Below are 27,895 nucleotides of genomic sequence, written 5' to 3' on the forward strand. Positions count from 1 at the left end.
CCAGGAGGTGGAGGGGGTCCCAAGGGTGCCATGGGGGGACTGTGGGGGTTGCAGAAGGTCCCTAGGGTGCCACGGGAGGCCCCAGGGGTGCTGTGGGGGGGGTGCAGGGGGTCCCAGGGGTGCCGTGGGTGGTACAGGGGATCCCAGGGGTGCTATGGGGAGGTGCAGGGGGTCCCAGGGCTGCTGTGGGGGGGTACAGGGGGTCCCAGGGGTGCCGTGGGTGGTACAGGGGGTCCCAGGGGTCCCGTGGGTGGTACAGGGGGTCCCAGGGGTGCTATGGGGAGGTACAGGGGGTCCCAGGGGTGCTATGGGGAGGTGCAGGGGGTCCCAGGGCTGCTGTGGGGGGGTACAGGGGGTCCCAGGGGTGCTGGGAGGGGTGCAGGAGGCCCCAGGGCTCTCATGGGGAGGGGCGCAGGAAGCTCCAGGGGTGCTGGGGAAGATGCAGGAGGCCCCAGGGAAGCCATGGGCGGGGGGGGGGTGTCCCATGGGGATCTCAGGAACCCCCAAACCTGGTACTGGGTCTTATCGATGCCGACGAGGAAGACGAGCTCGGCGAGGAAGAGGCTGATGCAGAGGTTCTTGTGGATGGTGGTGCGGTCGGAGGGCAGCCCCCGCAGGCAGCAGAAGGCGGAGATGCAGACGCCCAAACAGACCAGGGCCACCACGATGCCCACCCAGGAGATCACCGACAGCAGCACCTCGTTCAACCCCCCCTGGTACTAGGAGAGAAAAAAAACAAAGGGGGTGCAAACATCACCTCTCCCCGCTCCCAAAAAAAGTCCCCCCTAAACCTCTCGTGTCCCGTCCCGTCCCCCAAATCCCGTCGCAAGCTCACGCTCTCGCGGTGGGCCATGAGGACGGCGAAGTTGGTGAGGTGGCTGCAGGCGCAGGAGGTGTGGGTGGCGTTGGTGTCGAGCAGGCGACAGCCCTGCGTCGACCAGTGCCCCGTCATCGACCGCTCCGAGTAGTTCCAGAAGGAGCAGTTGGCGTTGAAATGGTTCTTTGCCTGGGGGGGAGAGAGATTTGGGGGGGGTTCTGGGGCTGGGGGAGGGTCCCAGGGGGGACCTGGGGATGGGTGGGGGGTGCCAGGGAGTAAATGGAGATCCCAAGGGTCCCTGGGGCTGGGTGGGGGGACCAGGGGAGCTCTCAGAGGGTTCCAGGAGGGTGCCTGGGGATGGGTGGGGGACTCAAGGGGGAAAGGGAGGTCCCAGGGGGTCCCTGGGGCTGGGTGGGGGTCCCAGGGAGTAAATGGAGATCCCAAGGGTCCCTGGGGCTGGGTGAGGGTCCCAGAAGGGTGCCTGGGGATGGGTGGGGGTCCCAGAGGGTGCCTGGGGATGGGTGGGGGACTCAAGGGGGAAAGGGAGGTCCCAGGGGGTCCCTGGGGCTGGGTGGGGGTCCCAGAGGGTGCCTAGGGCTGGGTGGGGGTCCCAGGGAGTAAATGGAGATCCCAAGGGTCCCTGGGGTGGGTGGGGGGACCAGGGGAGCTCTCAGAGGGTCCCAGGAGGGTGCCTGGGGATGGGTGGGGGTCTCAAGGGGGAAAGGGAGATCCCAGGGGGGGACCTGGGGCTGGGTGAGGGTCCCAGAGGGTGCCTGGGGCTGGGTGGGGGTCCCAGGGAGTAAATGGAGATCCCAAGGGTCCCTGGGGCTGGGTGGGGGGACCAGGGGAGCTCTCAGAGGGTCCCAGGAGGGTGCCTGGGGATGGGTGGGGGTCTCAAGGGGGAAAGGGAGATCCCAGGGGGGGGCCTGGGGCTGGGTGAGGGTCCCAGAGGGTGCCTGGGGCTGGGTGGGGGTCCCAGGGAGTAAATGGAGATCCCAAGGGTCCCTGGGGCTGGGTGGGGGGACCAGGGGAGCTCTCAGAGGGTTCCAGCAGGGTGCCTGGGGATGGGTGGGGGTTTCAAGGGGGAAAGGGAGATCCCAGGAGGTCCCTGGGGCTGGGGGAGGGTCCCAGCAGGGTGCCTGGGGATGGGTGGGGGTCACAAAGGGTGCCTGGGGATGGGTGGGGGTCCCAGGGAGTAAATGGAGATCCCAAGGGTCCCTGGGGCTGGGTGAGGGAACTAGGGGAGCTCTCAGAGGGTCCCAGGAGGTGGGTGGGGGTCTCGGGGATCACAGAGGGTCAGAGTGGGGATCAGGCGGGTCCTAGGGGAGCTCAAGAGGGTTCCAGGGGCTTGGTGAGGGTGCCAAGGATGGGTTTGAGGGTCCCAGGAGGGTGCCTGAGGCTGGGTGGGGGTCCCAGGGAAAGAGTGGGAGTCCTAGGGGTGTCCCTGAGGATAGACGGGGGTCCCAGGGGGTTTCTAGGGCTGGGTGGGGGTCCTGGAGAGTCCCCAGGGCTGGGTGGGGTCCCAGGGAAAGCGTGGGGGAGTCCCACAGGGTCCCTGGGGCTGGGTGGGGGTCCTGGGGAGTCCCCAGGGCTGGGTGGGGGACCCAGGGAAAGGCTGGGAGTTCTAGGACATAGATGGGGGTGCCGAGGGGTTTCTGGGGCCGGGGGGGGGGGGTCCTGGGGGGAGGTGGTGGTCCCCAAGACTGGGTGGGGGATCCCTGGAGCTCGGTGGGGGTGCCGGGGGGCTGGGTGGGGGTCCCACCTCGAGGTGGGGCAGGGTGAAGACGACGGGGTCCATGAGGAAGACGCGGCTGGACTCCTTGTTGATGGAGGCGGCGATGACCTGGGAGTTGACGACGAGGGGGGGGGCGCGGGCCCCCACCTCCCCCCCCAGCCGCACCGTCGCGTTCTCCGTCGAGAGGAACAGCCCCAGGTTGTTGTAGAGGATGAAGACCACCTTCACCACCCCTGGGGGAGCCGCCTGTCAGCCCCCCGCCCCGCCGAGACCCCCCCTAAATTCCCCCCCCGCCCCAGGATCCCCAAATCTCCCCCTGATCCACCCCAGAGCCCTCCGATCTCTTTGGGACCCCAGGGAGCCCCCCCAAACCCTTCCGACCTCCCCCAAATCCTCCCAAAATATCCCCAAACCCTCCTGGGATCCCCAAAGTCTTGCCAAGACCCCCCCAAAACACCCCAAGGGCCCCCCCAAAACGCTCCAGATCTCCCCGAGGCTCCCCTGGGACCCCCTAGATCCCCTGAAGTTTCCCCTCACTCACCTGAGATGCTCCCCAGGACCCCCAAACCTCCTCCATGATCCCCAAGACCCCCCCAAATCACCCCCAGACCTCCCCTGGAGCCCCTCAAAATCTCCCCAGCCCCTCTCAAGACCCCTGACCCCCCATGCTCCCCCTTCCCAGACTCCCACTGACCCCCCCCAAAGTTCCCCCAACCCCCCAAGACCCTCTCAAACCTCCCCCGCTGTGATGCCTCTGACCCCACTGGCCCCCCCAGACCTTCCAGATGCCCCCCCAGGACCCTTGAAACGCCCCCAGGACCCCCCTGGCCCCCTGAGACCCCCCCCAGGACCTTCAAGACCCCCCCAGGTACCCCCATGGCCCCCTGAGACCCCCTTGAGGATCCTTGAGACCCCTCCCAGGACCCTCGAGACCCCCCCGGGTGCCCCCCTGGCCCCCTGAGACCCCTCCCAGGTCCCTTCAGACCGCCCCAGCACCCTCGAGACACCCCCCCGGACCCCCCCAGTCCCCCCCCAAGCCCCTCACCGTTGCGGCTGTTCTGTTTGAGGGTGTTGGCCGAGAGCTGGATGAAACTTTCGCCCCCAAATTCCTGGGGGAAAACCAGCTCCTGGACCTGCCCTTCTGTGTTCAGCACCGTCACCTCCAGCACTGGGGGAGAACACATGCGTGTCATCGCACATGCGTGTTCTCGCACACGCGTGGGGCTCTCCCGGGGACCCAGGTGCCCCCTGAGGACCCAGGTATCCGGGCAAGGGTCTCCCCCACCCCGCCAGGGACTGTGAGGAGGGGTTTGGGGAAGGTGACGAGGATCCAGATGCCCCCTGAGGACCCATGAGTGTGGGTGGGGGGTCTCCCCCACCCTGCCGGGGACCCCGGGGAGGGGATGGGGGTTTGGGGGAGGACCCTGGGGACCCAGGTGCACCCTAAGGACCCATGAGGGTGGGTAGGGGTCTCCCCCACCCTGCTGGAGACCCTGGGGAGGGGACGTGGGTTTGGGGAAGGGGATGAGGATCCAGATGCCCCCTGAGGACCTGTGAGTGTGGGTGGTGGTGGGGGGTCTCCCCCACCCTGCTGGGGCCTGTGGGGAGGGGACAGGGGTTTGAGGAAGGCGACGAGGACCCAGGTGTCCCCTGAGGGCCCTGCTGGGGACCCTGGGGTGGGGACATGGATTTGGGGAAGGGGATGAGGATCCAGATGCCCCTGAGGACCTGTGAGTGTGGGTGGGAGGTCTCCCCCACCCTGCCAGGGACCCCGGGGAGGGGATGGAGGTTTGGGGGAGGACCCCGGGGACCCAGGCGCACCCTGAGAACAGGCATGCGGGTCTCCCCCATCCTGCTGGGGACTGTGGGGAGGGGACGTGGGTTTAGGGAAGGGGTCAAGGATCCCTGAGGGCCCATGAGTGTGGGTGGGGGGGTCTCCCCCACCCTGCTGGGGACCCCGGGGAGGGGGCGAGGACCCCTGGGGGTCTCACCCAGGTTCTGGCGGGCGGCGAGGAAGCGGGCGGGCTCCTTGACGTTGTCGGCCAGCAGGAAGGCGCCCTCCTCCAGCACGTCCAGCAGCATGGTGGCCGTGTGCGCCTGCTCCGAGCCGTTCATGTCCCGCCAGGACTCCAGCGCCTCGGGCCGCAGCAGGTTGTCCACCGCCTCCACCACCGCCTGCAGGGGTGGGGCAGGGGGGTGGCCACGCCCAGTGCAGGCCACACCCCTAGTCACACCCACCACAACAGGCCCCGCCCACCCCCCTGGCTGCCTCTGCCATCTCCAGCAGCTCAGCCTGGCTCACCCACAGGCCCCGCCCCTGGACACACCCATCTACCCCAGACCCCGCCCAGGCAGAGGACCCACCCTGCCCCCCACCCACCCAGGCCCCACCCATCTCCCCAAGCCCCACCCACCAGCAGAGCCCCCACCACTGCCTATCACAGGCCCTGCCCATGCAGAGACCCCGCCCCTGGGCACGCCCATGCCAGGCCCCACCCCCAGCACTGTCTACCACAGGCCCCACCCCTGGACCACCCAGGCCACGCCCATCTCTCCCCAAGCTCCACCTCCTAGCACAGGCCCCACCCCTGGACACACCCTCCCAAGCCCCACCCACCAGCATCCCCCCCCACCTACCGCAGGGCAGGCCTAACCCTCCCACTGGACACGCCCCCGGCCACACCCACTGCACCAAGCCCCTCCCACCACATGTACCCACCCACCCATTGACCACACCCACTACCAGTTGCCCCCGCCCATTGATATCCCCACTGCCTGCCATTGGCACAATGCCCTGCCCACTGCAAGACCCTGCCCTGGCCACACCCACACCGCACCCCGCCCACTGATAGGCCCCGCCCCATGCCCAGACCCCGCCCACTGCTGCCCCTGGCTCACCTTGATGTAATCCTTGCAGGTGCGCTCCCGCTTGTGCATCTGGGGGGGAACGATGGCATCGGGGCGGGGACCCCCACGTATGGGGTGTGGGACCCCCACATGTGGGGCAGGGACCCCCACGTATGGGGCAGGGACCCCCACGTATGGGGTGTGGGACCCCCACGTATGGGGCTGCTGGACCCCCGTTATCTGCAGCTGGAGAACCCTGATGTCTGGGGCAGGAGCACCCCAATATTTGGGGCAGGAGAACCCCAGCATTTGGGGCAGGAGAACCCCAACATTTGGGGCAGGAGAACCTCAGCTTCTGGAACAGAAGGACCCCAACATTTGGGGCAGGAGCACCCCAATATTTGGGGCAGGAGAACCCCAGCATTTGGGGCAGGAGCACCCCAATATTTGGGACAGGAGGACTCTGATCTCTGGGGCAGGAGGACCTTGGCTTCTGAGACAGGGGACCCCAACCTTTGGGGCAGGAGCACCCCAACATTTGGGGCAGAACCCCAGCATTTGGGGCAGGAGCACCCCAACATTTGGGGCAGGAGAATCCCAACACTTGGGGCAGGAGCACCCCAGCATTTGGGGCAGGAGAACCCCAGCATTTGGGGCAGAACCCCAGCATTTGGGGCAGGAGAACCCCAGCATTTGGGGCAGGAGAACCTCAGCTTCTGGAGCAGAAGGACCCCAACCTTTGGGGCAGGAGCACCCCAATATTTGGGACAGGAGGACTCTGATCTCTGGGGCAGGAGGACCTTGGCTTCTGAGACAGGGGACCCCAACCTTTGGGGCAGGAGCACCCCAACATTTGGGGCAGAACCCCAGCATTTGGGGCAGGAGCACCCCAACATTTGGGGCAGGAGAATCCCAACACTTGGGGCAGGAGCACCCCAGCATTTGGGGCAGGAGAACCCCAGCATTTGGGGCAGAACCCCAGCATTTGGGGCAGGAGAACCCCAGCATTTGGGGCAGGAGAACCTCAGCTTCTGGAGCAGAAGGACCCCAACCTTTGGGGCAGGAGCACCCCAATATTTGGGACAGGAGGACTCTGATCTCTAGGGCAGGAGGACCTTGGCTCCTGGGACAGGGGACCCCAACCTTTGGGGCAGGAGCACCCCAATATTTGGGACAGGAGGACTCTGATCTCTAGGGCAGGAGGACCTTGGCTCCTGGGACAGAGGACCCCAACCTTTGGGGCAGGAGCACCCCAACCTTTGGGCCAGCAGCACCCCAACATTTAGGGCAGAAGAACCCCAACATTTAGGACAGGAGCACCCCAATATTCAGGACAATCGCACCCCGACTTCTGGCCAGGCGAGAACCTCAGGATCAAGGCTGGCAGGACCCCAGGTTTTGTGGCCGGGATTACTCCATCTTTGGCGTCAGGGTTACCCCACCTTTGCCGTACCCCATCTTTGGGGCAGGGCGTACCCCCAAAATGGGGTGGGGGTTTTTGGGGGTCCCCCCTACCTTGTTGTAGTTCTTGCCGGCGGACTCGCGCTCGACGGGGCGCAGGGCCTGCAGCTGCGCGTCCAGGATGTCCAGCAGCTGCTCCAGCAGCCGCACGGCCGAGCTGACGTCCCCGGCGTAGACGGGGCCCCGCGTGTGCCGCGCCAGCTCGCTGGCGATGTTGGCCGCGTTCTCCCCGCTCTTGATCTGGGGTTGGGGGGTGAGGGGGGGCAGATGGGTACCCCGATATCCCCCCGGGGGGTCCCCAAGGATGGGGAGGGGGTTGGGGTGACCCCCTGGGTGAGGATCCCCCACCCCTGTGGGTCCCTGTGGGATGGGGATGCTGGGGAGGGGTGTTGGGGGGGCACAGGGGGTTTTGGGGGGGCTCTGGCTGGGTGGGGGTGTTGGGTGGCGGTCCCTGTGGTTTTGGGGGTTCCCGGGGTGTCCCCAAGGATGGGGGAGGGGTTGGGGTGACCCCCTGGGTGAGGATCCCCCACCCCGGTGGGTCCCTGTGGGATGGGGACGCTGGGGAGGGGTGTTGGGGGGACACGGGGCTTTTTGGGGGGGGGCACAGGGGGTTTTGGGGGGTCACAGGGGGTTTTGGGGGGGCTCTGGCTGGGTGGGGGTGTTGGGTGGGGGTCCTTGGGGTGGTGGGGGTTCCCAGGGTCCCCAGGATGGGGGGGGTTGGGGAGACCCCCTGAGTGAGGATCCCCCATCCCGGTGGGTCCCTGTGGGATGGGGATACTGGGGAGGGGTGTTGGGGGGACACGGGGTTTTTGGGGGGGGCACAGGGGGTTTTGGGTGGCACAGGGGGTTTTGGAGGGGCTCTGGCTGGGTGGGGGTGTTGGGTGGCGGTCCCTGTGGTTTTGGGGGTTCCCGGGGTGTCCCCAAGGATGGGGGAGGGGTTGGGGTGACCCCCTGGGTGAGGATCCCCCACCTCATGGGTCCCTGTGGGATGGGGACGCTGGGGAGGGGTGTTGGGGGGACACAGGGTTTTTGGGGGGGGGCACAGGGGGTTTTGGGGGGTCACAGGGGGTTTTGGGGGGGCTCTGGCTGCGTGGGGGTGTTGGGTGGTGGTCCCTGTGGTTTTGGGGGTTCCCGGGGTGTCCCCAAGGATGGGGGAGGGGTTGGGGTGACCCCCTGGGTGAGGATCCCCCACCTCATGGGTCCCTGTGGGATGGGGACGCTGGGGAGGGGTGTTGGGGGGACACAGGGTTTTTGGGGGGGGGGCACAGGGGGTTTTGGGGGGTCACAGGGGGTTTTGGGGGGGCTCTGGCTGCGTGGGGGTGTTGGGTGGTGGTCCCTGTGGTTTTGGGGGTTCCCGGGGTGTCCCCAAGGATGGGGAGGGGTTGGGGTGACCCCCTGGGTGAGGATCCCCCACCCCTGTGGGTCCCTGTGGGATGGGGACGCTGGGGAGGGGTGTTGGGGGGACACAGGGTTTTTGGGGGGGGGCACAGGGGGTTTTGGGGGGTCACAGGGGGTTTTGGGGGGGCTCTGGCTGGGTGGGGGTGTTGGGTGGGGGTCCTTGGGTTGGTGGGGGTTCCCAGGGTCCCCAGGATGGGGGGGTTGGGGCGACCCCCTGGGTGAGGATCCCCCATCCCATGGGTCCCTGTGGGATGGGGATGCTGGGGAGGGGTGTTGGGGGGGCACAGAGGGTTTTGGGGGGGCTCTGGCGGGGTGGGGGTGTTGGGTGGGGGTCCCTGGGGTGGTGGGTGTCCCAGGGGTGGGGGGGTCCTGGCAGGGGTCACTGGGGCAATGAGGGTCCCCATTTTGGGGGGGTCCTCGTTTTGGGAAGGAGTCCCCATTTGGGGGGGGTCTCCCTGTTTTGGGGGGGTCTCCATTAGGGGGCAGCCCCCATTTAGGGGGAGCCCCCATTTTGGCAAGGGGGATCCCGTGTTGGGGGGTTCCCCATCTTGAGAGGAGAGTCCCCATTTTGAGGGGGAAGCCCCCATTGGGGGAGGGGGGGCAGGGTCCCTGTTTTGGGGGGGTGCCCTCATTTAGGGGAGGGGGTCCCTGTTTTGGGGGGGTGCCCTCATTTAGGGGAGGGGGTCCCTGTTTTGGGGGGCCCCCCGGTACCTTCTGGGCCACCTGGTTGACCCAGGGGCTGGTGCAGTTGCTGAGGTCGGGCCCCCGCGGGTTCCAGACCCCCAGGCCCAGCAGGCACTGGAAGGAGGCGATGCCTGGGGGGGGGGGGGGGACACGGGGGGGGGTCAGGGACACCCCCCACCCCCCGATCGCCCCCCCACACCCCCATCCCGCAGCCCCTGCCCCCTCAGGACCCCCAGTACCCCCATAGCCCCCCAGGACCACCCCTGGTCCCCAGGACCCTCGCCAGGCCCCCCCATGGCCCCTATAGCCCCCCAGGACGCCTCCTGGCCCCCCCAGAACCCCCCCATGGCCCCCTATAGCCCCCCAGGACCCCCCCACGGCCCCCTGTAGGCCCCCAGAACCCCCCCACGGCCCCCTATAGCCCCCCAGAACTCCTCCTGGCCCCCCCAGAACCCCTCCACGGCCCCCTATAGCCCCCCAGGACCCCCCCATGGCCCCCCAGGACCCCCTCACGGCCCCCTATAGCCCCCCAGGACCCTCCTGGCCCCCCCAGAACCCCCCCCACGGCCTCCTATAGCCCCCCAGGACCCCTCCCGGCCCCCCAGAACCCCCCCCACGGCCCCCTATAGCCCCCCAGGACACCCCCATGGCCCCTATAGCCCCCCAGGACCCCTCCTGGCCCCCCAGGACCCCCCCACAGCCCCCTATAGCCCCCCAGGACCCCTCCCGGCCCCCCAGAACCCCCCCCACGGCCCCCTATAGCCCCCCAGGACACCCCCATGGCCCCTATAGCCCCCCAGGACCCCTCCTGGCCCCCCAGGACCCCCCCACAGCCCCCTATAGCCCCCCAGGACCCCTCCCGGCCCCCCAGAACCCCCCCCACGGCCCCCTATAGCCCCCCCGGACCCCTCCCGGCCCCCCAGAATCCCCCCCACGGCCCCCTATAGCCCCCCCATAGCCCCCCCCGTACCGCGGGTGCCCTTGGGGCAGGGTCTCTCCACCACCACCCCCTGCTGCGCCGCCGGCCACTGCACCCTGCGCACCTCCCGCGCCTCGCACAGCCGCGCCGGGCCCCCCCCCGGGCCCCCCCCCGGGCCCCCCCCCGGGCCCCCCCGGTGGGCGACGGGAGGCAACGGGGGGCGGCGGCGGGACCCCCACCCCGTTATTGGGGGGTCCAGGGGAACCGGGGGGGCCCCCGGGGGTGGCGGCGCTGTGGGCTGGGCCCGGGCCAGGGGGGGGGCCGGGGGGGGGGCCCGGGCGGGGGGTGAGGGGTCCCCCCCGTCTTGCCGTGGGGGTGGGACCGGGCGCCGCCGAGCTCCGAGCCGCCGTGGGTCGCGCCGGGGCCGCGCTGGGGGCCGCCGTCGTCACCGGACCTGGTGGGGGGGGGAACAGGGAAGTGGGGGGGGTCAGGGTGCGGTTGGAGCCCCCCTGAACCCCCCTATGGGGAACCTGGGCATTGGGGTGCCCCCCATCAGGCCCAGCCCCCCAAGCTCAGGTGGGAGGGACTTCAGGTATGTGGGGCACCCCCAAAGTGACCCCAGACTCGCAGGGCTCCCCCCAGGTACCTGGGGCACCCCCAAAGTGACCCCAGACCCCCAGGGCTCCCCCCACGTGTCTGGGGCACCCCCAAAGTAAACCGGGACCCCCAAGGCTCCCCCCAAGTGACTGGGGCTGCACCCCCAAAGTGACCCCAGACCCCCAGGGCTCCCCCCAGGTGTCTGGGTCACCCGCAAAGTAAACTGGGACCCCCAAGGCTCCCCCCAGGTGTCTGGGGCACCCGCAAAGTAAACTGGGATCCCCAGGGCTCCCCCCAAGTGAGTGGGGCACCCCCAAAGTGACCCCAGACCCCCAGGGCTCCCCCCACATGTCTGGGGCACCCGCAAAGTAAACTGGGATCCCCAAGGCTCCCCCCAAGTGACTGGGGCACCCCCAAAGTGACCCCAGACCCCCAGGGCTCCCCCCACGTGTCTGGGGCACCCGCAAAGTAAACCGGGACCCCCAAGGCTCCCCCCAAGTGACTGGGGCTGCACCCCCAAAGTGACCCCAGACCCCCAGGGCTCCCCCCAGGTGTCTGGGTCACCCGCAAAGTAAACTGGGACCCCCAAGGCTCCCCCCAGGTGTCTGGGGCACCCCCAAAGTAAACTGGGATCCCCAGGGCTCCCCCCAGGTATCTGGGGCACCCCCAAAGTGACCCCAGACCCCCAGGGCTCCCCCCATGTGTCTGGGTCACCCGCAAAGTAAACTGGGATCCCCAGGGCTCCTCCCAGGTATCTGGGGCACCCCCAAAGTGACCCCAGACCCCCAGGGCTCCCCCCAGGTGTCTGGGTCACCTGCAAAGTAAACTGGGATCCCCAGGGCTCCCCCCAGGTGTCTGGGGCACCCCCAAAGTGACCCCAAGACCCCCAGGTCTCCCCCCTAAATCCCCCAGGGCTTCCCCTGAAGGAACCCAGCCCCCCCAGGTCTCCCCCGCAAAAGCCCCCAGGGCTTCCCCTGAAGGAACCCAGCCCCCCCCAGGGCTCCCCCCCCCCTGCCCCCCCACTTCCCCCCCCTCCTCACCGGCCCCCGGATCCGGCGGTCCGAACTCCAAGCCGTAGCGCACCACGAAGTAATTATTCCAGACGTAAAGCTGGTTGTCGCGGGGGTTGTAATCGACGGAGGAGACGAACTGGTAGGGGTTGGGGAAGGCCATCTCCACCGCCTCCCCCCGGTTGGCGCGGGTGTTGAAGGCGTACGCCACCCGATTCCCGGCGGCTTCGCTGTCGTCGTCTACGTAAACGCTCCGGATGACGTAAAGGACGCCGCAAGCCATAAAGGCGTTGGAAGCCGCGCGTTTGTCGTAGCCGGTTTCCCAGGTCCCCTCGAAGCGGAGGGTGTAGGGGTTGAGCTGGCTGACCACCAACCGGCCGCCGTTGCCCTCGGTGGCGTAGATCACCCACAGCCCGTCCTCGTCCACCGCCAAATCGATGTCGGTTTTCCCTCCCCAACGATAGGGCGAAGTATCGTGATAATTGGCGGCGCCCACCACGGTTTCGCCGCTTTTGATACGGGTGCGGAGATCGTATTTGACGATGTTACGGGTTCGTTCTTTGTTGTAAAAGACGGCGCCGTCGTAAACGACGAAGCCGGTGCCGTCGACGCGGTTGGGGAGGCGGTAGGTGGTGGTGTGGCGGGCGCCCACGTAGTCGTCCCAGGAGGCGTACTCGGTGAGGGTGTCGGTGCGGTACGGCACCCAGGGCATGACGTAGAGGCGGTCGCCGGCTTGGAGGGGATCGCGGCACCAGGCGCCGGCTTGGTGCTGGGATTCGTGGCTGGAGGTGGGGGAACCGATGCGCTGCAGGGTGCCCGGGCAGACGAAGACTGCGGGGGGGGGATGGGGGGACAGACGGGGGGACAGAGGGACAGAGGGGGGACGTGGGGATGGACAGGGGGACATGGGGACGGACAGGGGGACATGGGGACGCACATGGGGACGGACAGGGGGACGGACATGGGGATGGACAGGGGGACATGGGGACGGACAAGGGACAGGGACAGGGACAGGGACACAGGGACAGACAGGGGGACATGGGGACGCACATGGGGACGGACAGGGGGACGGACATGGGGATGGACAGGGGGACATGGGGACAGACAAGGGACAGGGACAGGGACACAGGGACAGACAGGGGGACATGGGGATGGACATGGGGATGGACATGGGGATGGACAGGGGGACATGGGGACGGACAAGGGACAGGGACAGGGACACAGGGACAGACAGGGGGACATGGGGATGGACATGGGGATGGACAGGGGGATGGACAGGGGGATGGACAGGGGGACATGGGGACGGACAAGGGACAGACACAGGGACACAGGGACAGACAGGGAGATGGGGGGACAGATGGGGGGACAGAGGGGGGACGTGGGGATGGACAGGGGGACATGGGGATGGACAAAGGGACAGGGACAGGGACAGATGAACAGACAGGGGGATGGGGGGACAGATGGGGCGACAGAGGGACGGACACAGGGACAGACAGAGGGACATGGGGACGGACAGGGGGACATGGGGATGGACAGGGGGACATGGGGACGGACAAAAGGACACACACAGGGACACAGGGACAGACAGGGGGATGGGGGGACAGACGGAGGGACAGAGGGGGGACATGGGGATGGACACGGGGACAGACAGGGGGACATGGGGATGGACGGGGGACACGGGGATGGACACGGGGACAGACAGGGGGACATGGGGATGGACAGGGGGACATGGGGATGGACAAGGGACAGGGACACAGGGACAGACAGGGGGACATGGGGACAGACACAGGGATGGGGACAGACACAGGGACACAGGGACGGACGGGGGGACATGGGGATGGACAGGGGACATGGGGACGGACAAAGGGACAGGGACAGGGACAGAGGAACAGACAGGGGGATGGGGGGGACAGATGGGGGGACAGAGGGACAGAGGGGGGACGTGGGGATGGACACGGTGACGGACAAGGGGACATGGGGATGGACAAAGGGACAGGGACAGGGACAGGGACACAGGGACAGACAGAGGGATGGGGGGACAGGCAGAGGGACAGAGGGGGGACATGGGGACGGACATAGGGACAGGGACAGACACAGGGACACAGGGACGGACAGGGGACATGGGGATGGACAGGGGACATGGGGACGGACAAAGGGATAGACACAGGGACAGAGGGACAGAGAGGGGAACATGGGGACAGACAGGGGATACAGGGACAGATGGGGGGACATGGGGACAGACACAGGGACAGGGACAGACACAGGGACGGACGGAGGGACATGGGGATGGACACCAGGACAGACACAGGGACACGGGGACAGACACAGGGTACAGGGACAGACACAGGGTACAGGGACAGACATAAGGGGACAGACGTGGGGACAAAAGGATGGATACAGGGCACAGGGACAGACGTGGGGACCCACGGACAGACATGGGGACAGACAGAGGGACAAGCACAGGAGCAGAGGGACAGACGTAAGGACATGAGCATGGATACAGGGCCACAAGGACAGGGGACAGACAGAGGGACACAGGAACGGACATGGGGACAGACAAGAGGGACAGACAGACACAGGGCCAGCCGGGGGGGGACAGGGGACAGAGGGACAGACAGACACAGGGCCAGCCGGGGGGGGGGACGACAGGGGACAGAGGGACAGACAGACACAGGGCCAGCCGGGGGGGGGGACAGAGGGACAGAGAGACACAGGGTCAGCCGGGGGGGGGACAGAGGGACAGACAGACACAGGGCCAGCCGGGGGGGGGGACAGAGGGACAGACAGACACAGGGCCAGCCGGGGGGGGGACAGGGGACAGAGGGACAGAGGGACAGACAGACACAGGGCCAGCCGGGGGGGGGACAACGAGAAGCAGGAGAGAAAAGAGAAGCGGTTCATCAGCGGCCGGGGGGGCCCCATGGGGGGGGGAGGGGGACAGTGGGGACCCCCACCCTGGGGGGGGGAGGACAGGGGGGACCCCAACCCCAGGGGGACACTGGGGACCCCGGGATGGGGGGAGGAGACACGGGGAGGGGGGTCCCTGATCCGGGGAGGGGACAGAGGGAAGGAGACAAAATGGGGGGGGACGGGACACAGGGGTGACGGGGGGGGGACACGGCCCGTCTGTCCCCCCCCCGCCGTGGGGACAAGGGGGGGGCCGTGCCCCCCAGCGAACCCAGGCGCCCAGGGCCCCCCTTTTTGGGGGGGGGGAAGGGCAGCACCCTGCTGGGGGGTGGGGCAGCTCTCCCTGGGGGGGGGCCCTAAAATGGGGGGGCCTTAAATTGGGGGGGGGGCCCTAAAATTGGGGGGGCTTTTCCCACCCCCCCCCCCCGGGCCCACAGCCAGTGTTGATCGAGCGCGACGGAGACACGGGGTGGGGGGAGGGGAGAGACAGGGGGACCCCCCCGGTGTGGGGGTGGGGTACGGGGGGGCCCCCCCGGTTTGGGGGTGCGGGGGGGGGGAAGGGGGGAGCGCGTGGTCCCGCTGTCCGGCGCCGGCTGCAGAGAGGCTGGGGGAGAGAAACGGGGGGGTTAGCGCTGCGGGGAGAGAAAGGGGGGGACACGAGGGGGGGGGACACGAGGGGGGGGGACGGGACACGGGTGGGGTGCGTGACACCCCCCCCCCAGGGCAGAGACCCCCCCCAAAATTTCCCCCCTCCCCCACAGTGGGGGGTCTCTGCGCCGGGGGGGGGGGGGGGGGGGGGATGGGGGGACACGGTGCCCCCCCCCCCCGGGGTGGCTGGGCCAGGCTGGGGACCTCCCCCCTGCCCCCCCCGCCCCCCCCCAGCTCTGGGGGGGCTCCAGCCTGGCCCAACCCCGGCCCGGGGCGTGTGCGCACACGCGTGTGCGAGGGGCGGGGAGGCCCCGTGCGTCGCACACGCGTGTGGGCCGGTGGCACCGCCTGCACACGCGTGTGGGGGGGGCTGTGGGTGGGCACACGTGTGTGTGGGGGGGCTGCAGGTGTGCACACGTGTGTGCCGGGGGCTACGGGTGTGCACACGTGTGTGCGTGTTCACGGGGGCCGTGGGTGTGCACATCGGAGCGTGCTCGCACGTGGGTGCGCCAGCTCGAGATGCACACACGCGTGTTCATGTGGCCGTGTGTCCATGGACGTGTGAACGTGATAGGTGCACGCGTGTGCTCATGTCTGTTTGCACACGTGGGAGTTCAAGGGGTGCACATACGTATGGGTGCATGTTCACATGTCCGTGCATCTGCACACACGCGTGTGAGGTTGTGTGCACACGCATGTTCATGCAGCCATGCGCGTGCACAGGTGTTAAGTCTGCAGCGTGCACACGCATGTGGGTGCGTGTTCACCCGGCCATGCATTTACACACGAGTTGTGTGTGCACGTGTGTTCACGCTGCCGTGCTTTTGCACATACACGTGTCAGTCTGAGGCGTGCACACGCGTGTGGATGCGTGGTCGTGTGCTGCCAACACGCCCACGCATGTGCAAGAGCCCACACATCCGTGTGCTCCCATGTGCGTGTGCTCACGTGGTGCCGGTGCGTGTGCACGCTCACGTGTGAGTGTTGGTGGGGATTCACCTCCCACGCGTGTGTCCTTGCACGGGTGCGTGTGCGCTCACATGCGTGTGCTGCTGTATGCACGTGGCTTGCACACACATGTGCCTGCACCTCCCCATGTGCTCACCCACGTGTGCCCCACCGCACACGCGTGTGCATGACAGCGCAGCGGGGCTGGGGGGGCACGGGGGGCACGAGGGCCGTGTGTGCACGAGGGCTGACCCCATGCGCGCACGGCGGCTGTGCACGAGGGCCGTGTACACGCAAGGGCCACGTGTGCACGAGGGCCACGTGTGCACAAAGTCCCACGTGCACATGAGAGCACGAGGACCTGCGTGTGCACGAGGGCCGTGAGTGCACGAGGACGCGCATGTGCACGAGGACCCGCGTGTGCACGAGGACTCCTGTGTGCACGAGGACCCGCGTGTGCACGAGGACTCGTGTGTGCACGAAGACCTACGTGTGCACAAGGATCCAAGCGTGCACGAGGGCCCGTGAATACACGAGGGTCTGCATGTGCACAAGGATCCAGGTGTGCACGAGGACCCGTGAATGCACGAGGACTCGTGTGTGCACAAGGGCTGTGAATGCACGAGGATCCAGGCGTGCACGAGGACTTGTGTGTGCACAAGGGCCGTGAATGCACGAGGACCCACATGTGCACGAGGATCCAGGCATGCACGAGGATCTACATGTGCACAAGGACCCACGTGTGCACGGGAATCTGTGAATGCACGAGGCCCCTCGTGCGCACGAGGACCTGTGTGTGCACGAGGGCCGTGAATGCACGAGGCCCCTCGTGCGCACGAGGACCTGTGTGTGCACGAGGCCCCGTGAATGCACAAGGGCCGTGAATGCACGAGGCCCCACGTGTGCACGAGGACCTGTGTGTGCACGAGGGCTGTGAATGCACGAGGCCCCACGTGTGCACGAGGCCCCGTGTGTGCACGAGGGCCGTGAATGCACAAGCCCCCGCCCCCCGCGGTGCCCCCCCCGTGCCCCCCCTTTCCGTTGCCCCCCCCGGGGCGGGGGGGCGGGGGGAGGGGCGGGGGGGTCCCCGCAGTGGGGGGGTGGGGGTGGGGGGGCCGGGCGGGGGAGGGGAGACTCACAGGCTCGGGGGGGCCCCGCGGTCCGGGGGGGCGAGGCGGGAGGACCGCGGCCCTGCGGGAGGAGGAGGAGGAGAGAGAGACGTTAGGGGCCCCCCCGCCCCCCGGCCGCGGCCCCGCTCCTGGGGCACCTGTGGGAAGAAGCCGCCGGCCCCGGCCCCCCCCGGCCCCCCGCCCCGCCCCCGCACAGAGAGAGAGAGAGAGACATGGGGGGGGGCTGCAACCCTGGCTGCGCCGCCGCGGCCCCCCAAGTGTCCTGCCTGCCCCCCACTGCCCCCCCGCTGCCCTGCCTGCCCCCCACTGCCCCCCCTGCTGCCCTGCCTGCCCCCCAAGTGTCCTGCCTGCCCCCCACTGCCCCCCCGCTGCCCTGCCTGCCCCCCAAATGTCCTGCCTGCCCCCCATTGCCCCCCGCTGCCCTGCCTGCCCCCCACTGCCCCCCCACTGTCCTGCCTGCCCCCCAAGTGCCCTGCCTGCCCCCCAAAAGTCCTGCCTGCCCCCCACTGCCCTGCCTGCCCCCCAACTGCCCCCCCCACTGTCCTGCCTGCCCCCCAAATGTCCTGCCTGCCCCCCATTGCCCCCCGCTGCCCTGCCTGCCCCCCAAAAGTCCTGCCTGCACCTCCAGTGCCCCCCCTCTGCCCTGCCTGCCCCCCAACTGCCCCCCCCACTGTCCTGCCTGCCCCCCACTGCCCCCCCGCTGCCCTGCCTGCCCCCCAAATGTCCTGCCTGCCCCCCATTGCCCCCCGCTGCCCTGCCTGCACCTCCAGTGCCCCCCCGCTGCTCTGCCTGCCCCCCAACTTCCCTGCCTGCCCCCCCAGTGCCCTGCCTGCCCCCCAACTGCCCCCCTCTGCCCTGCCTGCCCCCCTACTGCCGTGCCTGCCCCCCCAGTGCCCCCCACTTCCCTGCCTGCCTCCCCACTGCCCCAAGTGTCCTGCCTGTCCCCCAGTGACCCCCAACTGCCCCCCTGCTGCCCTGCCTGCCCCCCAAGTGCCCCTGCTGCCCCCCAACTACTCCCACTGCCCCCCAACTTCCCTGACTGCCCCCAACTGCATCTCCAAATGCTCGCTGCCCCCCAAGTAGCCCTGCCTGCCCCCCAAGTGCCCTGCCTGCCCCCCAACTACCACTGCTGCCCTCCAAGTGCCCCCCCAAACAGTCCCAGGTCCCCCCCGAGCTGCCCCGGCCCCCCCAAACTGCCCCAGGGCCCCCCCCGAGCTGCCCCGGCCTGTCCTGCCCCTGGGCTCGGCCGGGGGGATGGGTTTTTTTTTTTGGGGGGGGTCAATTTTGGGGTGCTTCTGCGGCATCTGGGGGTCTCCACGGCTGACGGGGGGGGTGGAGGGACACGGGGGGGTCGTGGGGCTCCTGGGTGCCCCCCGGGGCCGCCCCGTCCCCCCTCCCACCAGCCCCCCCCCCGTACTTACGGCGTCACCCCGGGGGGCCCCCCGGCCCCGCTGCCCCGGGGGGGGCAGGGAAGGGGGGAGGGGGGAGGACATGTCACCCCGGCCTGGCCCCCCCGGGCTTTGGGGACACCTTGGGGGTCCCCATGGGCCCTTCAAGGGGACTTGGGGGACCCCTGGGGGAGGCTGGGGACACCTTAGGGGGTCCCTGGGGCCGCTTTGGGGTGTCCCAGTGGGTCTGGGGGTCCCCCAAGGGGTCCTGGGGGGGTCCCGGGATCCCTCAAGGGGACACTGGGGTCCCCAGGGGGGGCCAGGGGGGTCCCAGAAGGGTTTGGGGGCACTTTGGGGTGTCCCAGCAAGTTTGGGGGTCCCCAGGGAGAAGTTGGGGGTCCCCAGGGTCCCTCAAGGGGACTTCGGAGTCCCCAGGGGGGTGCTGGGGGGGTCCCAGAAGGTTCTGGGGGGACCCTGGGTGTCTGGGGGGGACCCAGGGGGTCCCAGGGGGGATCTGGGGGGTCCTTTGAGGGGCCCACAGGGGTCCGGGGGGTCTGGGGGCACCTTGAGGGGTCCCAGAGGGTCCTGGGGACCCCAAGGGGACACTGGGGGGCCCTGGGGACACTAATTAGAACTAATTAAAATGATGGGGAGCAATTAACTGCGCTAATGGGGACCCCCAGGCAGGGCAGGGGGGGAAGGGGGGGGGGTGAGGCCGGGGTGGGGGGACAACAAGGGGGAATTTGGGGGTTCAGGGCAGGATTGGGGGGGGTTGGGGGGGGGGTCGGGGTTTGGGGCAAAACTGGGGGGATTTGGAGGTTCTGTGATGCTGGGGGGGGGGGTTGGGGGGCGGGGGGGGATTGGGGGTCCAGGGGGGGATGGGGGATTTGGGGGTCAGGGATATTGGGGTGCAGGAGGGCAGGGGAGGGGTTGGGGGGGTCAGGAACGATTTGGGGGTTCAGGAGGGATTTGGGGGCATCTGGAACTGGGGGGCAGGGTCAGGATGGGGATTTGGGGGGGCTGGAGGAATTTGGGGGTCGGATGGGAGGAGGTGGGGGACCAGGATGGGGGCGCAAGGATTTTGGGGTGCAGGATCAGGGGAACGTGGGTCAGGATTTGGGGTGAGAATGGGGGATTTTGGGGTACGGGATCAGTAGGATGGGGGAGGTCAGGACTTGGGGTGAGGTTGAGGGATTTTGGGGTGCAGGATGAATGGGGTGAGGGTCAGGATTTGGGGGTGAAGGATCAGTAGGGGGGGTCAGGATTTGGGGGGTGGGGATTTAGGGGTGCAGCAGTGGTAGGATGGGGGTGTCAGGATTTGGGGTGAGAACAGGGGATTTTGGGGTGCAGGACCTGCGGGATGGGGGGGGAATCAGGGCTCGGGGGGTGCTGGGCTGGGAGGGGTGTTGAGGGGTTTGGGGGGGGGGGTGTTGGGGTCCGGGGGGGGTCAGGGGGGTTTGGGGGGGGGTCCAAGGGGGGTCAGGGGGTTTTAGGGGCTGTTCGGGGGGGGGGAGTTTTGAGGGGGTCGGGGGGGTCAGGGGGTTTGGGGGGGTCCGGGGGGGTCCAAGGGGGGGCGGGAGGTTCCAGGAGGGTTCAGGGGGTTTTGGGGGGGTCCAGGGAGGGTCGGAGGGTTTTGGGGATTCCAGGGGGGTTCAGGGGGGTTTGGGGGGTTTTGGGGGGGTGCAGGGGGGTTCTGGGGAGGTTTTGGGGGGCCGGGCGGTCCCAGGGGCCGGAGCGAAGGGTCGTGTTACCTTTTTGTTCCACTTCTACTTTTAGCACCGGAAGAAAAGGCAGAGGAGAGAGCGGGGGAGGGGAGGGGGGTTGGGGGGGACAGGGGGGGTGCGGGAGGGGGGGAGGGGGACACACGGGCGGGGGGAGGGGAGGGGGCGAGAGAGGAGACAAAGAGAAAAGAGATTAAATGGCTTTGGCCCCCCCAGCCCCCACCCCGCTGCTCGGGGGGGCCCCGGGGGGGCTGGGGGGGGGGGTGACCCCCCTTCGGGGACAGCGGGGAGCCCCTGTGCCCCCCCCCCCGGCCCTCTGGGGCCCCCGGAGTCCCTGCGCCCCCCTTTTGGGGGTCCCTGAGCCCATTTTGGGGATCCCTGTGCCCCCCCCCAGGGGTGGTGGGTGCCCCTGGGGGGGACGGACGGACGGACAGGTAAAGGATGGGTGAGGGGACGGACAGGGGCGGGGGGGGACGGACGGACGGACACCAGGATGAGCGGGAGGACGGACAGACGGACACGCACAGAGGTGGAGGGATGGGCGAGAGGACGGACAGAGGGACGGGGGAGAGGAGAAAGGTCGGCCGGATGGGGAAAAGGGTGGACGGACGGACGGATGGACGGATGGACGGACGGACATCGGGGGGACGAAAGGCCGGACAGGGGGATGGAAAAAGGGATGGACGGACGGACAGAGGAAGAGCCGACGGAAGGTGGTGACGGAGGGGACGGACAGAGGGAGAAACCCACGGATGGACAGACAGACGGACGATGGACAGACAGACAGTTGGAGGGGGCACAGGGCTCCCCCCCCGCCCCGCCCCCAGCTCTGGGGGGGGGGGGTTGGGCAGCTTCCCCTCCCCCCCCCGGACCCCCCTCCCCCCCGGCCCTGGAGGAAGGAAGCGAAGGAGAGAGAGAGACGGCGGCGACGGGGGGCTCTGCCCCACGGCAGCGGTGGGGGGCTCTGCCCCACGGCGGGGCTCTGCCCCACGGCGCAGACCTGCAAAGGAAGAGGGCGCCCGCACCCCGCCCCGCCCCGCGCCCCGCCCTGCCCCACCCCCCCACCACCACCCCACGGACACCCCCCCCCCCGCCCCACACCCCCCCCCCCGCCCCACGGCACCGCGGCACACGGCACCGGCGGGGACGGGGCGGCCGGCACGGAGCAGCAGGCGCTGGGCGTGCTCAGGCGTGCGCTTGGCGTGCGCTTGGCGTGCGCTTGGCGTGTGCACCACGCGGGGGTCGCAATGGACCAGCACACACCAGGCGTGTGCTTAGCATGTGCCAGCGTGCCCTGGGCGTGTGCTTTGTGTGGACTGGTATGTGCCAGGCATGTGCTTAGCGTGTACTTGCACATGTGAGGCGTGTACTTAGTGTGTGCTGGTGTGCACCAGACATGTGCTTAGCATGTGCTAGGCGTGTTGACTGTGTGCCAGCAAGCACAAGACACCAGCTGCGTGTGCACAGGCAGGTGCTTAGCGTGTGCTTGCGTGCCAGCCATGTGTTTGGCATGTACAAATGTGCTGCAGATGTGTGCTTAGCATGTGCAGGCGGGTGCTTAGCATGTACCAGCTTGCACCAGACACACGTGTGTCCTTAGCATGTACTTGAGGTGTGCTAGTGTCCAACAAATGTGTTTAGCATGTAAAAGTGTACCCCAGGCACTCGTGTAGCGTGTGCTGGCTTGCACCAGGTATGTGCTTAGCATGGGCTTAGCATGTACAGGGGTGTACTTAGCACATGCCAGCTTAAACTAGGCATGCATTTAGCATGTACAGCTGCACTTAGCGTGTCTTAACATGTACAGGTGTCTTTAACGCACGCCAACTTGCACCAGGCATGTATTTAGCACGTACAGTGTGCTTAACATGTGCTTAGCGTGTGCGAGGCTGGCTTAGCACGCAGTGCCTAGCGCCAGGCGTGTATTTGGCATGTCCGCGTGTGCTTAGCGTGTGCTTAGCGTGCGTGGGCGTGCCCAGCGTGTGCTCAGTGTGTGCCAGGCGCCGTCCCCGCATGTCCCGGTGCCGCGTGTCCCGGTGCCGGGGGCTCCGGCGCTCTCCCTCCGGCGGCTCCGGCGGCGGCTGCAAAGCAAAGGGGGGGTGAGGGGGGTGGGGGTCCCGCGACGGCGCCTGGGGAGAGACGGGGCCGACCCCCCCGCGGGGCCGGACCCCCCAGGGGGTGACACGGGGGACGGAGCCCCCAAAACCTCGGGGATGGACCCCCTACGTAGGAGGAGGGGGGCGGACCTGGGGGGTCGCAGCCCCCTCAGACTGAGGGGACACGGGGGTCAGACCCCAACTGGGGGGGACACAAGGGGGGGGTCTCCACAAACGGGGGCACATGGGGATTGGGCCCCAATTTGGGGGGGGGATGGGACACGGGGTTTAGGGACCCCAAGGCGGGGCACTGAGGGCTGGACCCCCCAGATGGGGGCAGGGGAGCTGCACCTCCAAATCTATGGGGGAGGACGTGGCAGCCCCCCACATATGGGGGGGCCACAGGGGACCCCGTCAGCACCCACCCCCCCAATTCTACCTGGGGGCTCCCACAATGCCCTGGGGCACGGCTGGGGGGGGCACGGCCGCCCCCCACCTCTGAGAGGCCCATAGGGCCGGTGGGGGCGGGGCTTCCTGGTTTGCTTTGTCTGTGGGGGGTCCCTGCCCCCCCCCCCCCCCAAGTCACCCCTCGCCCCTCCCCCCCCCAAGGCGTCCGGGTGCCCCCAGGGTTGGGGGAGGGGACACGAGGGAGGCAGCCCTGGGGGAGGGGACCAGGGGGCACAGTGGGGCTGGGGGTGCCATGGGGCAGGGTGCTGTGGGTGCTGCAGGGGCTGTGGGTGCGGGGTGCTATGCGGCAGGACGATGAGGGTGCTGTGGGTGCTATGGGGTGCTGTGGGGCAGGATGACGTGGGTGCTGTGGGGCAGGATGCTGTGGGGCAGGATGCTATGGGTGCTGTGGGTGCTGTGGGGCAGGGTGCTGTAGGGCAGGATGCTGTGGGTGCTGTGGGGCAGGATGCCGTGGGTGTTGTGGGGCAGGACACTGTGGGTGCTGTGGGGCAGGATGCCGTGGGTGTTGTGGGGCAGGACACTGTGGGTGCTGTGGGGCAGGATGCTGTGGGTGCTGTGGGGCAGGACACTGTGGGTGCCATGGGGCAGGACACTGTGGGGCTGGGTGCCATGAGGCGCCGTGGGGCAGGACCCCTACACTTGGGAGTGCCGGCACGAGGGGGCCTGGGGGCGCCGTGGGGCTGGGGGCACCGTGGGGCGGGGCAGGGCGGGGCAGGGCGGGGCCGCCGTGGGGCAGGACTCACTGTAGGGCACGCAGTCGTACTGCACCTCCAGGTACTTGGGGGTGCTGGGTCTGGGGGTGCCGTGGGGCTGGGGGTGCCGTGGGGCAGGGCGGGGCAGGGCGGGGCAGGGCGGGGCCGCCGTGGGGCAGGACTCACTGTAGGGCACGCAGTCGTACTGCACCTCCAGGTACTTGTAGGTCCCCGGGCAGGGGTCGGGGAAGGCGTCGGAGCCGGCCACCACCACGCACTGCGTCCGGTTGTTGCACCTGCGCGGGGACAGGGGACGTGGGGCGCGGCGCTGGGGACAGCGGGGACACGGGGGACAGCGGGGACGTCCTCGCGTTGTCCCCACGTCCCTGAGCTGGGCCGGGTCGCCCCCATTGTGTCCCCACACCAGCCCACGTTGTCGCATTGTCCCCACGCTGCCCTGTGCCACCCTGTGTCCCCGTGCCACCCCCACGTTGTCCCCAAGCTGCCCCGTGGACCTGTGCCACCCCACCCCCGCCTGTGTCCCTGTGTCACCACTGCCACCCCCACACCCCATGTCCCCTACGCGACCCCACACCTCCTACCTGTCCCCATGTCCCCTACACGTCCCCATGTCCCCTCCACGTTTCTGTGTCTCCTATATGTCTGTGTCCCTGCCTCCTACGCGTCCCCATATCCCCAAGCCTCCTATATGTCCCCAATCCCCCATGTCCCCTACATGTCCCCACATCCCCAAGCCTTCTATATGTCCCCTACACGTCCCCATCATCCCCCATGTCCCCAGGCTTGTCCCCGTGTCCCCCTGCTTCCCCACTGTTCTCACACTCCGTGTCCCCTACATGTCCCCGTGTCCCCACACCTCCTATACATCCCCATGTCCCCTACACGTCCCCATGTCTCCTATCTGTCCCCATGACTCCTACATGTCCCCACGTCCCTATGTCTCCTATGCATCCCCATGTCTCTTATATGTCCCTGTGCCTCCTACCCATCCCCATGTCCCTGTTTCCTACGTGACCCCATATCCTCAAGCCTCCTATACGTCCCCATGAGTCCCCCATGTCCCCTACACGTCCCCATGTCTCCTATATGTCCCCGTGCCTCCTCCGCATCCCCATGTCCCGGTCTCCTATATGTCCCCATATCCCCAAGTCTCCTATACGTCCCCATGAGTCCCCCACGTCCCCATGTCCCCATCCTTCTATACATCGCCATGTCCCCTACCTGTCCCCATGGCCCCCCACCTCCTACACGTCCCCATACCTCGTGCCCTACACATCCCCACGTCCCCTACACGTCCCCATGACTCCTGTCTGTCCCTGTGCCTCCTACACATCGCCACGTCCCTGTCTCCTACACGTCCCCATATCCTCAAACCCCCTATTTGTCCCCACGTCCCCGAGGCTCCTCCATGTCCCCTCCGCATCCCCACACCTTCTCCATGTCCCCTACACGTCCCCGTCATCCCCCATGTCCCCAGGCTCGTCCTCGTGTCCCCCTGCTTCCCCACTGTTCTCACACCCCATGTCCCCTACGTGTCCCCATGCGTCCCCCATGTCGCCTACATGTCCCCATGTCCCCATTCTCCTATACATCCCCATGTCCCCTACACGTCTCCATGCCTCCTATATGTCCCCGTGCCTCCTACGCATCCTTATGTCACTGTCTCTTATATGTCCCCATATCCCCAAACCTTCTATACGTCCCCGTGAGTCCCCCATGTCCCCTACCTGTCCCCATGTCCTCATCCTCCTGCATGTCCCCATGTGTCCCCTATGTCCCCTACACATACCCATGTCCCCATCCTCCTACACATCCCCATGTGCCCTACACATCCCCATCCTTCTATACATCCCCACGTCCCCTACCTGTCCCCATCCTCCTACACGTCCCCATGTCCCCTACATGTCCCCATCCTTCCATACATGCCCACGTCCCCTACCTGTCCCCATGTCCCCACACCTCCTACACATCCCCAGGTCCCCTACATGTTCTCACGGCCCCATCCTCCTATATGTCCCCATGTCCCCTACCCGTCCCCACGTCCCATACATGTCCCAATCCTTCTATACGTCCCCATGTCCCCTACACGTCCCCATGTCCCCATCCTCCCACAAGTCCCCATGTCCCCTACAAGTCCCCATCCTCCCACATGTCCCCACGTCCCCTACACATCCCCATGTCCCCTACCGGTCCCCCTGTCCCCAGGGGTTCCCCCGTGTCCCCCCCCACCTCTGGGCCATGATCTTGAAGGCGTCGGGCAGGTAGCACTGGACGTTCTCCATCTGGAAGGGGTCGGCGTCGCAGATCTTGTCGTCGGTGCGCCCGTAGTTGGCGTTTTCCACCATCACCACGTCGCTGCCCGGGCACCGCAGCTCGATGGGGTACCCCTCGCACGCCAGCTCCCGCCGCACCAGCCCGAAGGGCAGCCCGGCCCGGCTCAGCCCTGCGGGGGGCACGCCTGGGTCCCCGTGCGCCCCACGGCCCCGCCAGCACCCCCCGCCCCCCACGCCTGGGTCCCCGTGCGCCCCACGGCCCCGCCAGCACCCCCCGCCCCCCACGCCTGGGTCCCCGTGCGCCCCACGGCCCCGCCAGCACCCCCCGCCCCCCACACCTGGGTCCCCGTGCGCCCCACGGCCCCGCCAGCACCCCCCACCCCCCCTGCCTGGGTTCCCGTGCGCCCCACGGCCCCGCCAGCGCCCCCCCGCCCCCCCTGCCTGGGTCCCCGTGCGCCCCACGGCCCCACCACCGCTCCCCGCCCCCCACACCTGGGTCCCCATGCACCCCACAGCCCCCCCCGCCCCCCCTGCCCGGGTCCCCGTGCGCCCCATGGCCCCGCCAGCGCCCCCCGTCCCCCACGTCTAGGTCCCTGTGCGCCCCATGGCCCCGCCAGCGCCCCCCGCCCCCCACGGCTGGGTCCCCATGCGCCCCACGGCCCTGCCGGCGCCCCCCACCCCCCACGCCTGGGTCCCTGTGCGCCCCATGGCCCCGCCAGTGCCCCCCACCCCCCACGCCTGGGTCCCCATGCACCCCACGGCCCCCCCCGCCCTACACGCCTGGGTCCCCATGTGCCCCACGGCCCCCCCCACCCCCCCGCCTGGGTCCCCGTGCGCCCCCCGCCCCACACGCCTGGGTCCCTGCAACCCCCCGACCCGGGTCCCCCCACCCTGAGGTGCCCCTGGAGAAGGCCCCACCCCCCCAGGAGAGCATCGCAGTGCACACGCGTGTGCAAGGCCTCCCCACCCCCCTGCGCACACGCGTGCGGTGCCATGGAGGGGGGCAGACGGCAGCTCTGGCCCCCGCACGCCCCTCGCACAAGCCTTGCACGAGTCCCTGTGCCTCTTGCCCGGGCGTTACATAGGCCTCGCACGCCCCTTGCACGCCCCTTGCACGCCCCTTGCACGCCCAGGGGACCCCCGCTGCCCCTGAGGGACCCAGGCGGCCGGGCGCCCCCCTCCCCCCTGCGGGTGCCTACCTTGGGTGGCGGAGGTGACGAGGACAGCGGTGACGAGGAGGCTGCGCAGGGCGGGGGCGGGGCGGGCCATGGCGGGGGAGGGGCGCTGCCAGCCCCCCACGGCCTCACCGGGCACCGACCTGCAGGAGAGAAGGGGGGGGGGTGGTGGGTCAGAAGGGGGAGAAGGCCCAGCCCCCCCAAACCGAAGGGTGAGGGGAGGGGGGATCAGGACACCGTTGAGGGGGTCCCAGCGATTAACGGGGGGATTAAACGACTCCGCCAGATGGGGGAGGGGAGGAAGGACCCCGGCATCCCACCACCCCCTCCCCCGATCCAGAAGGGACCCAGGTGTCCGAGCTCCCCCTACCCCCCCTAATCCGCGGCTCAGCAGCCCCTGGGGGGGGGGTTAAAGCCGATTACGGCCCAGAGCACCCCCCCCCCAGCTGCGAGAAGGACCCCGGGCTCCGGGAGCCCCCCCGCAGGGGCCCCCGGCGTCCGCCCCCCCCCCCCCGGGCCCCACCGCGCTCACCCCGTGCGGGGGATGGGGCCGCGGGGCATTGTGGGAAGCTCAGCCCCGGCCGGGCAGCTCCCATCCGGCGCGTTGCCAGGGAGACGGCGCCGCGGTGCATTGTGGGAAACTCACCAACCCCCCCCCCCCCCCCCCCCGGCGGGTGATGGGGAGGCCGCGGGGCATTGTGGGAAGCAACCGGAGGAGGGGGGGGCAGCCCCGCACCGCCTTCCCAGCATGCCTTGCGCACCGCCATCGCCCCCCCGGGGGGACCCAGGCGTCGGGGGGGGGGGCACCCCCCCGTGCCTCAGTTTCCCGGGGGGGGAACCAGACCGACACCCCCTGAATAATAAGGGGGGGCTGCCCCCCCCCAGCAGCCCGGTGCCTGGGTCCCCAGCGGGGGGGGGGGCAATTTGGGGGGACCCCCCAACAACGGCGGGGGGGGGCAG

The 27,895-nt window shown here is 68.8% G+C and overlaps 1 protein-coding gene across 1 annotated transcript in view; it reads right to left on the reverse strand.

The window, feature by feature from the left end:
- ADGRL1 (adhesion G protein-coupled receptor L1) overlaps positions 1–27,895 on the reverse strand; it is a 43,609-nt gene that overhangs the window by 11,717 nt on the left and 3,997 nt on the right. The window contains exons 2-16 of the mRNA XM_075134087.1: positions 26,960–27,078; positions 25,717–25,930; positions 23,653–23,762; positions 20,241–20,255; positions 11,499–12,299; positions 10,101–10,315; positions 9,913–10,018; positions 8,970–9,073; positions 6,915–7,100; positions 5,451–5,489; positions 4,544–4,727; positions 3,598–3,720; positions 2,580–2,785; positions 836–1,006; positions 510–719 (exon numbers count right to left, since the gene is read on the reverse strand). Of these exons, the coding sequence (XP_074990188.1) occupies positions 510–719; positions 836–1,006; positions 2,580–2,785; positions 3,598–3,720; positions 4,544–4,727; positions 5,451–5,489; positions 6,915–7,100; positions 8,970–9,073; positions 9,913–10,018; positions 10,101–10,315; positions 11,499–12,299; positions 20,241–20,255; positions 23,653–23,762; positions 25,717–25,930; positions 26,960–27,029 (2,754 nt within the window). The 5' untranslated portion in view covers positions 27,030–27,078. The remainder of the gene's footprint in view (positions 1–509; positions 720–835; positions 1,007–2,579; positions 2,786–3,597; positions 3,721–4,543; positions 4,728–5,450; positions 5,490–6,914; positions 7,101–8,969; positions 9,074–9,912; positions 10,019–10,100; positions 10,316–11,498; positions 12,300–20,240; positions 20,256–23,652; positions 23,763–25,716; positions 25,931–26,959; positions 27,079–27,895) is intronic.

The sequence above is a fragment of the Calonectris borealis genome, chromosome 31, assembly GCF_964195595.1.
Source record: "Calonectris borealis chromosome 31, bCalBor7.hap1.2, whole genome shotgun sequence".
In the NCBI taxonomy this organism is placed as follows: domain Eukaryota; kingdom Metazoa; phylum Chordata; class Aves; order Procellariiformes; family Procellariidae; genus Calonectris; species Calonectris borealis.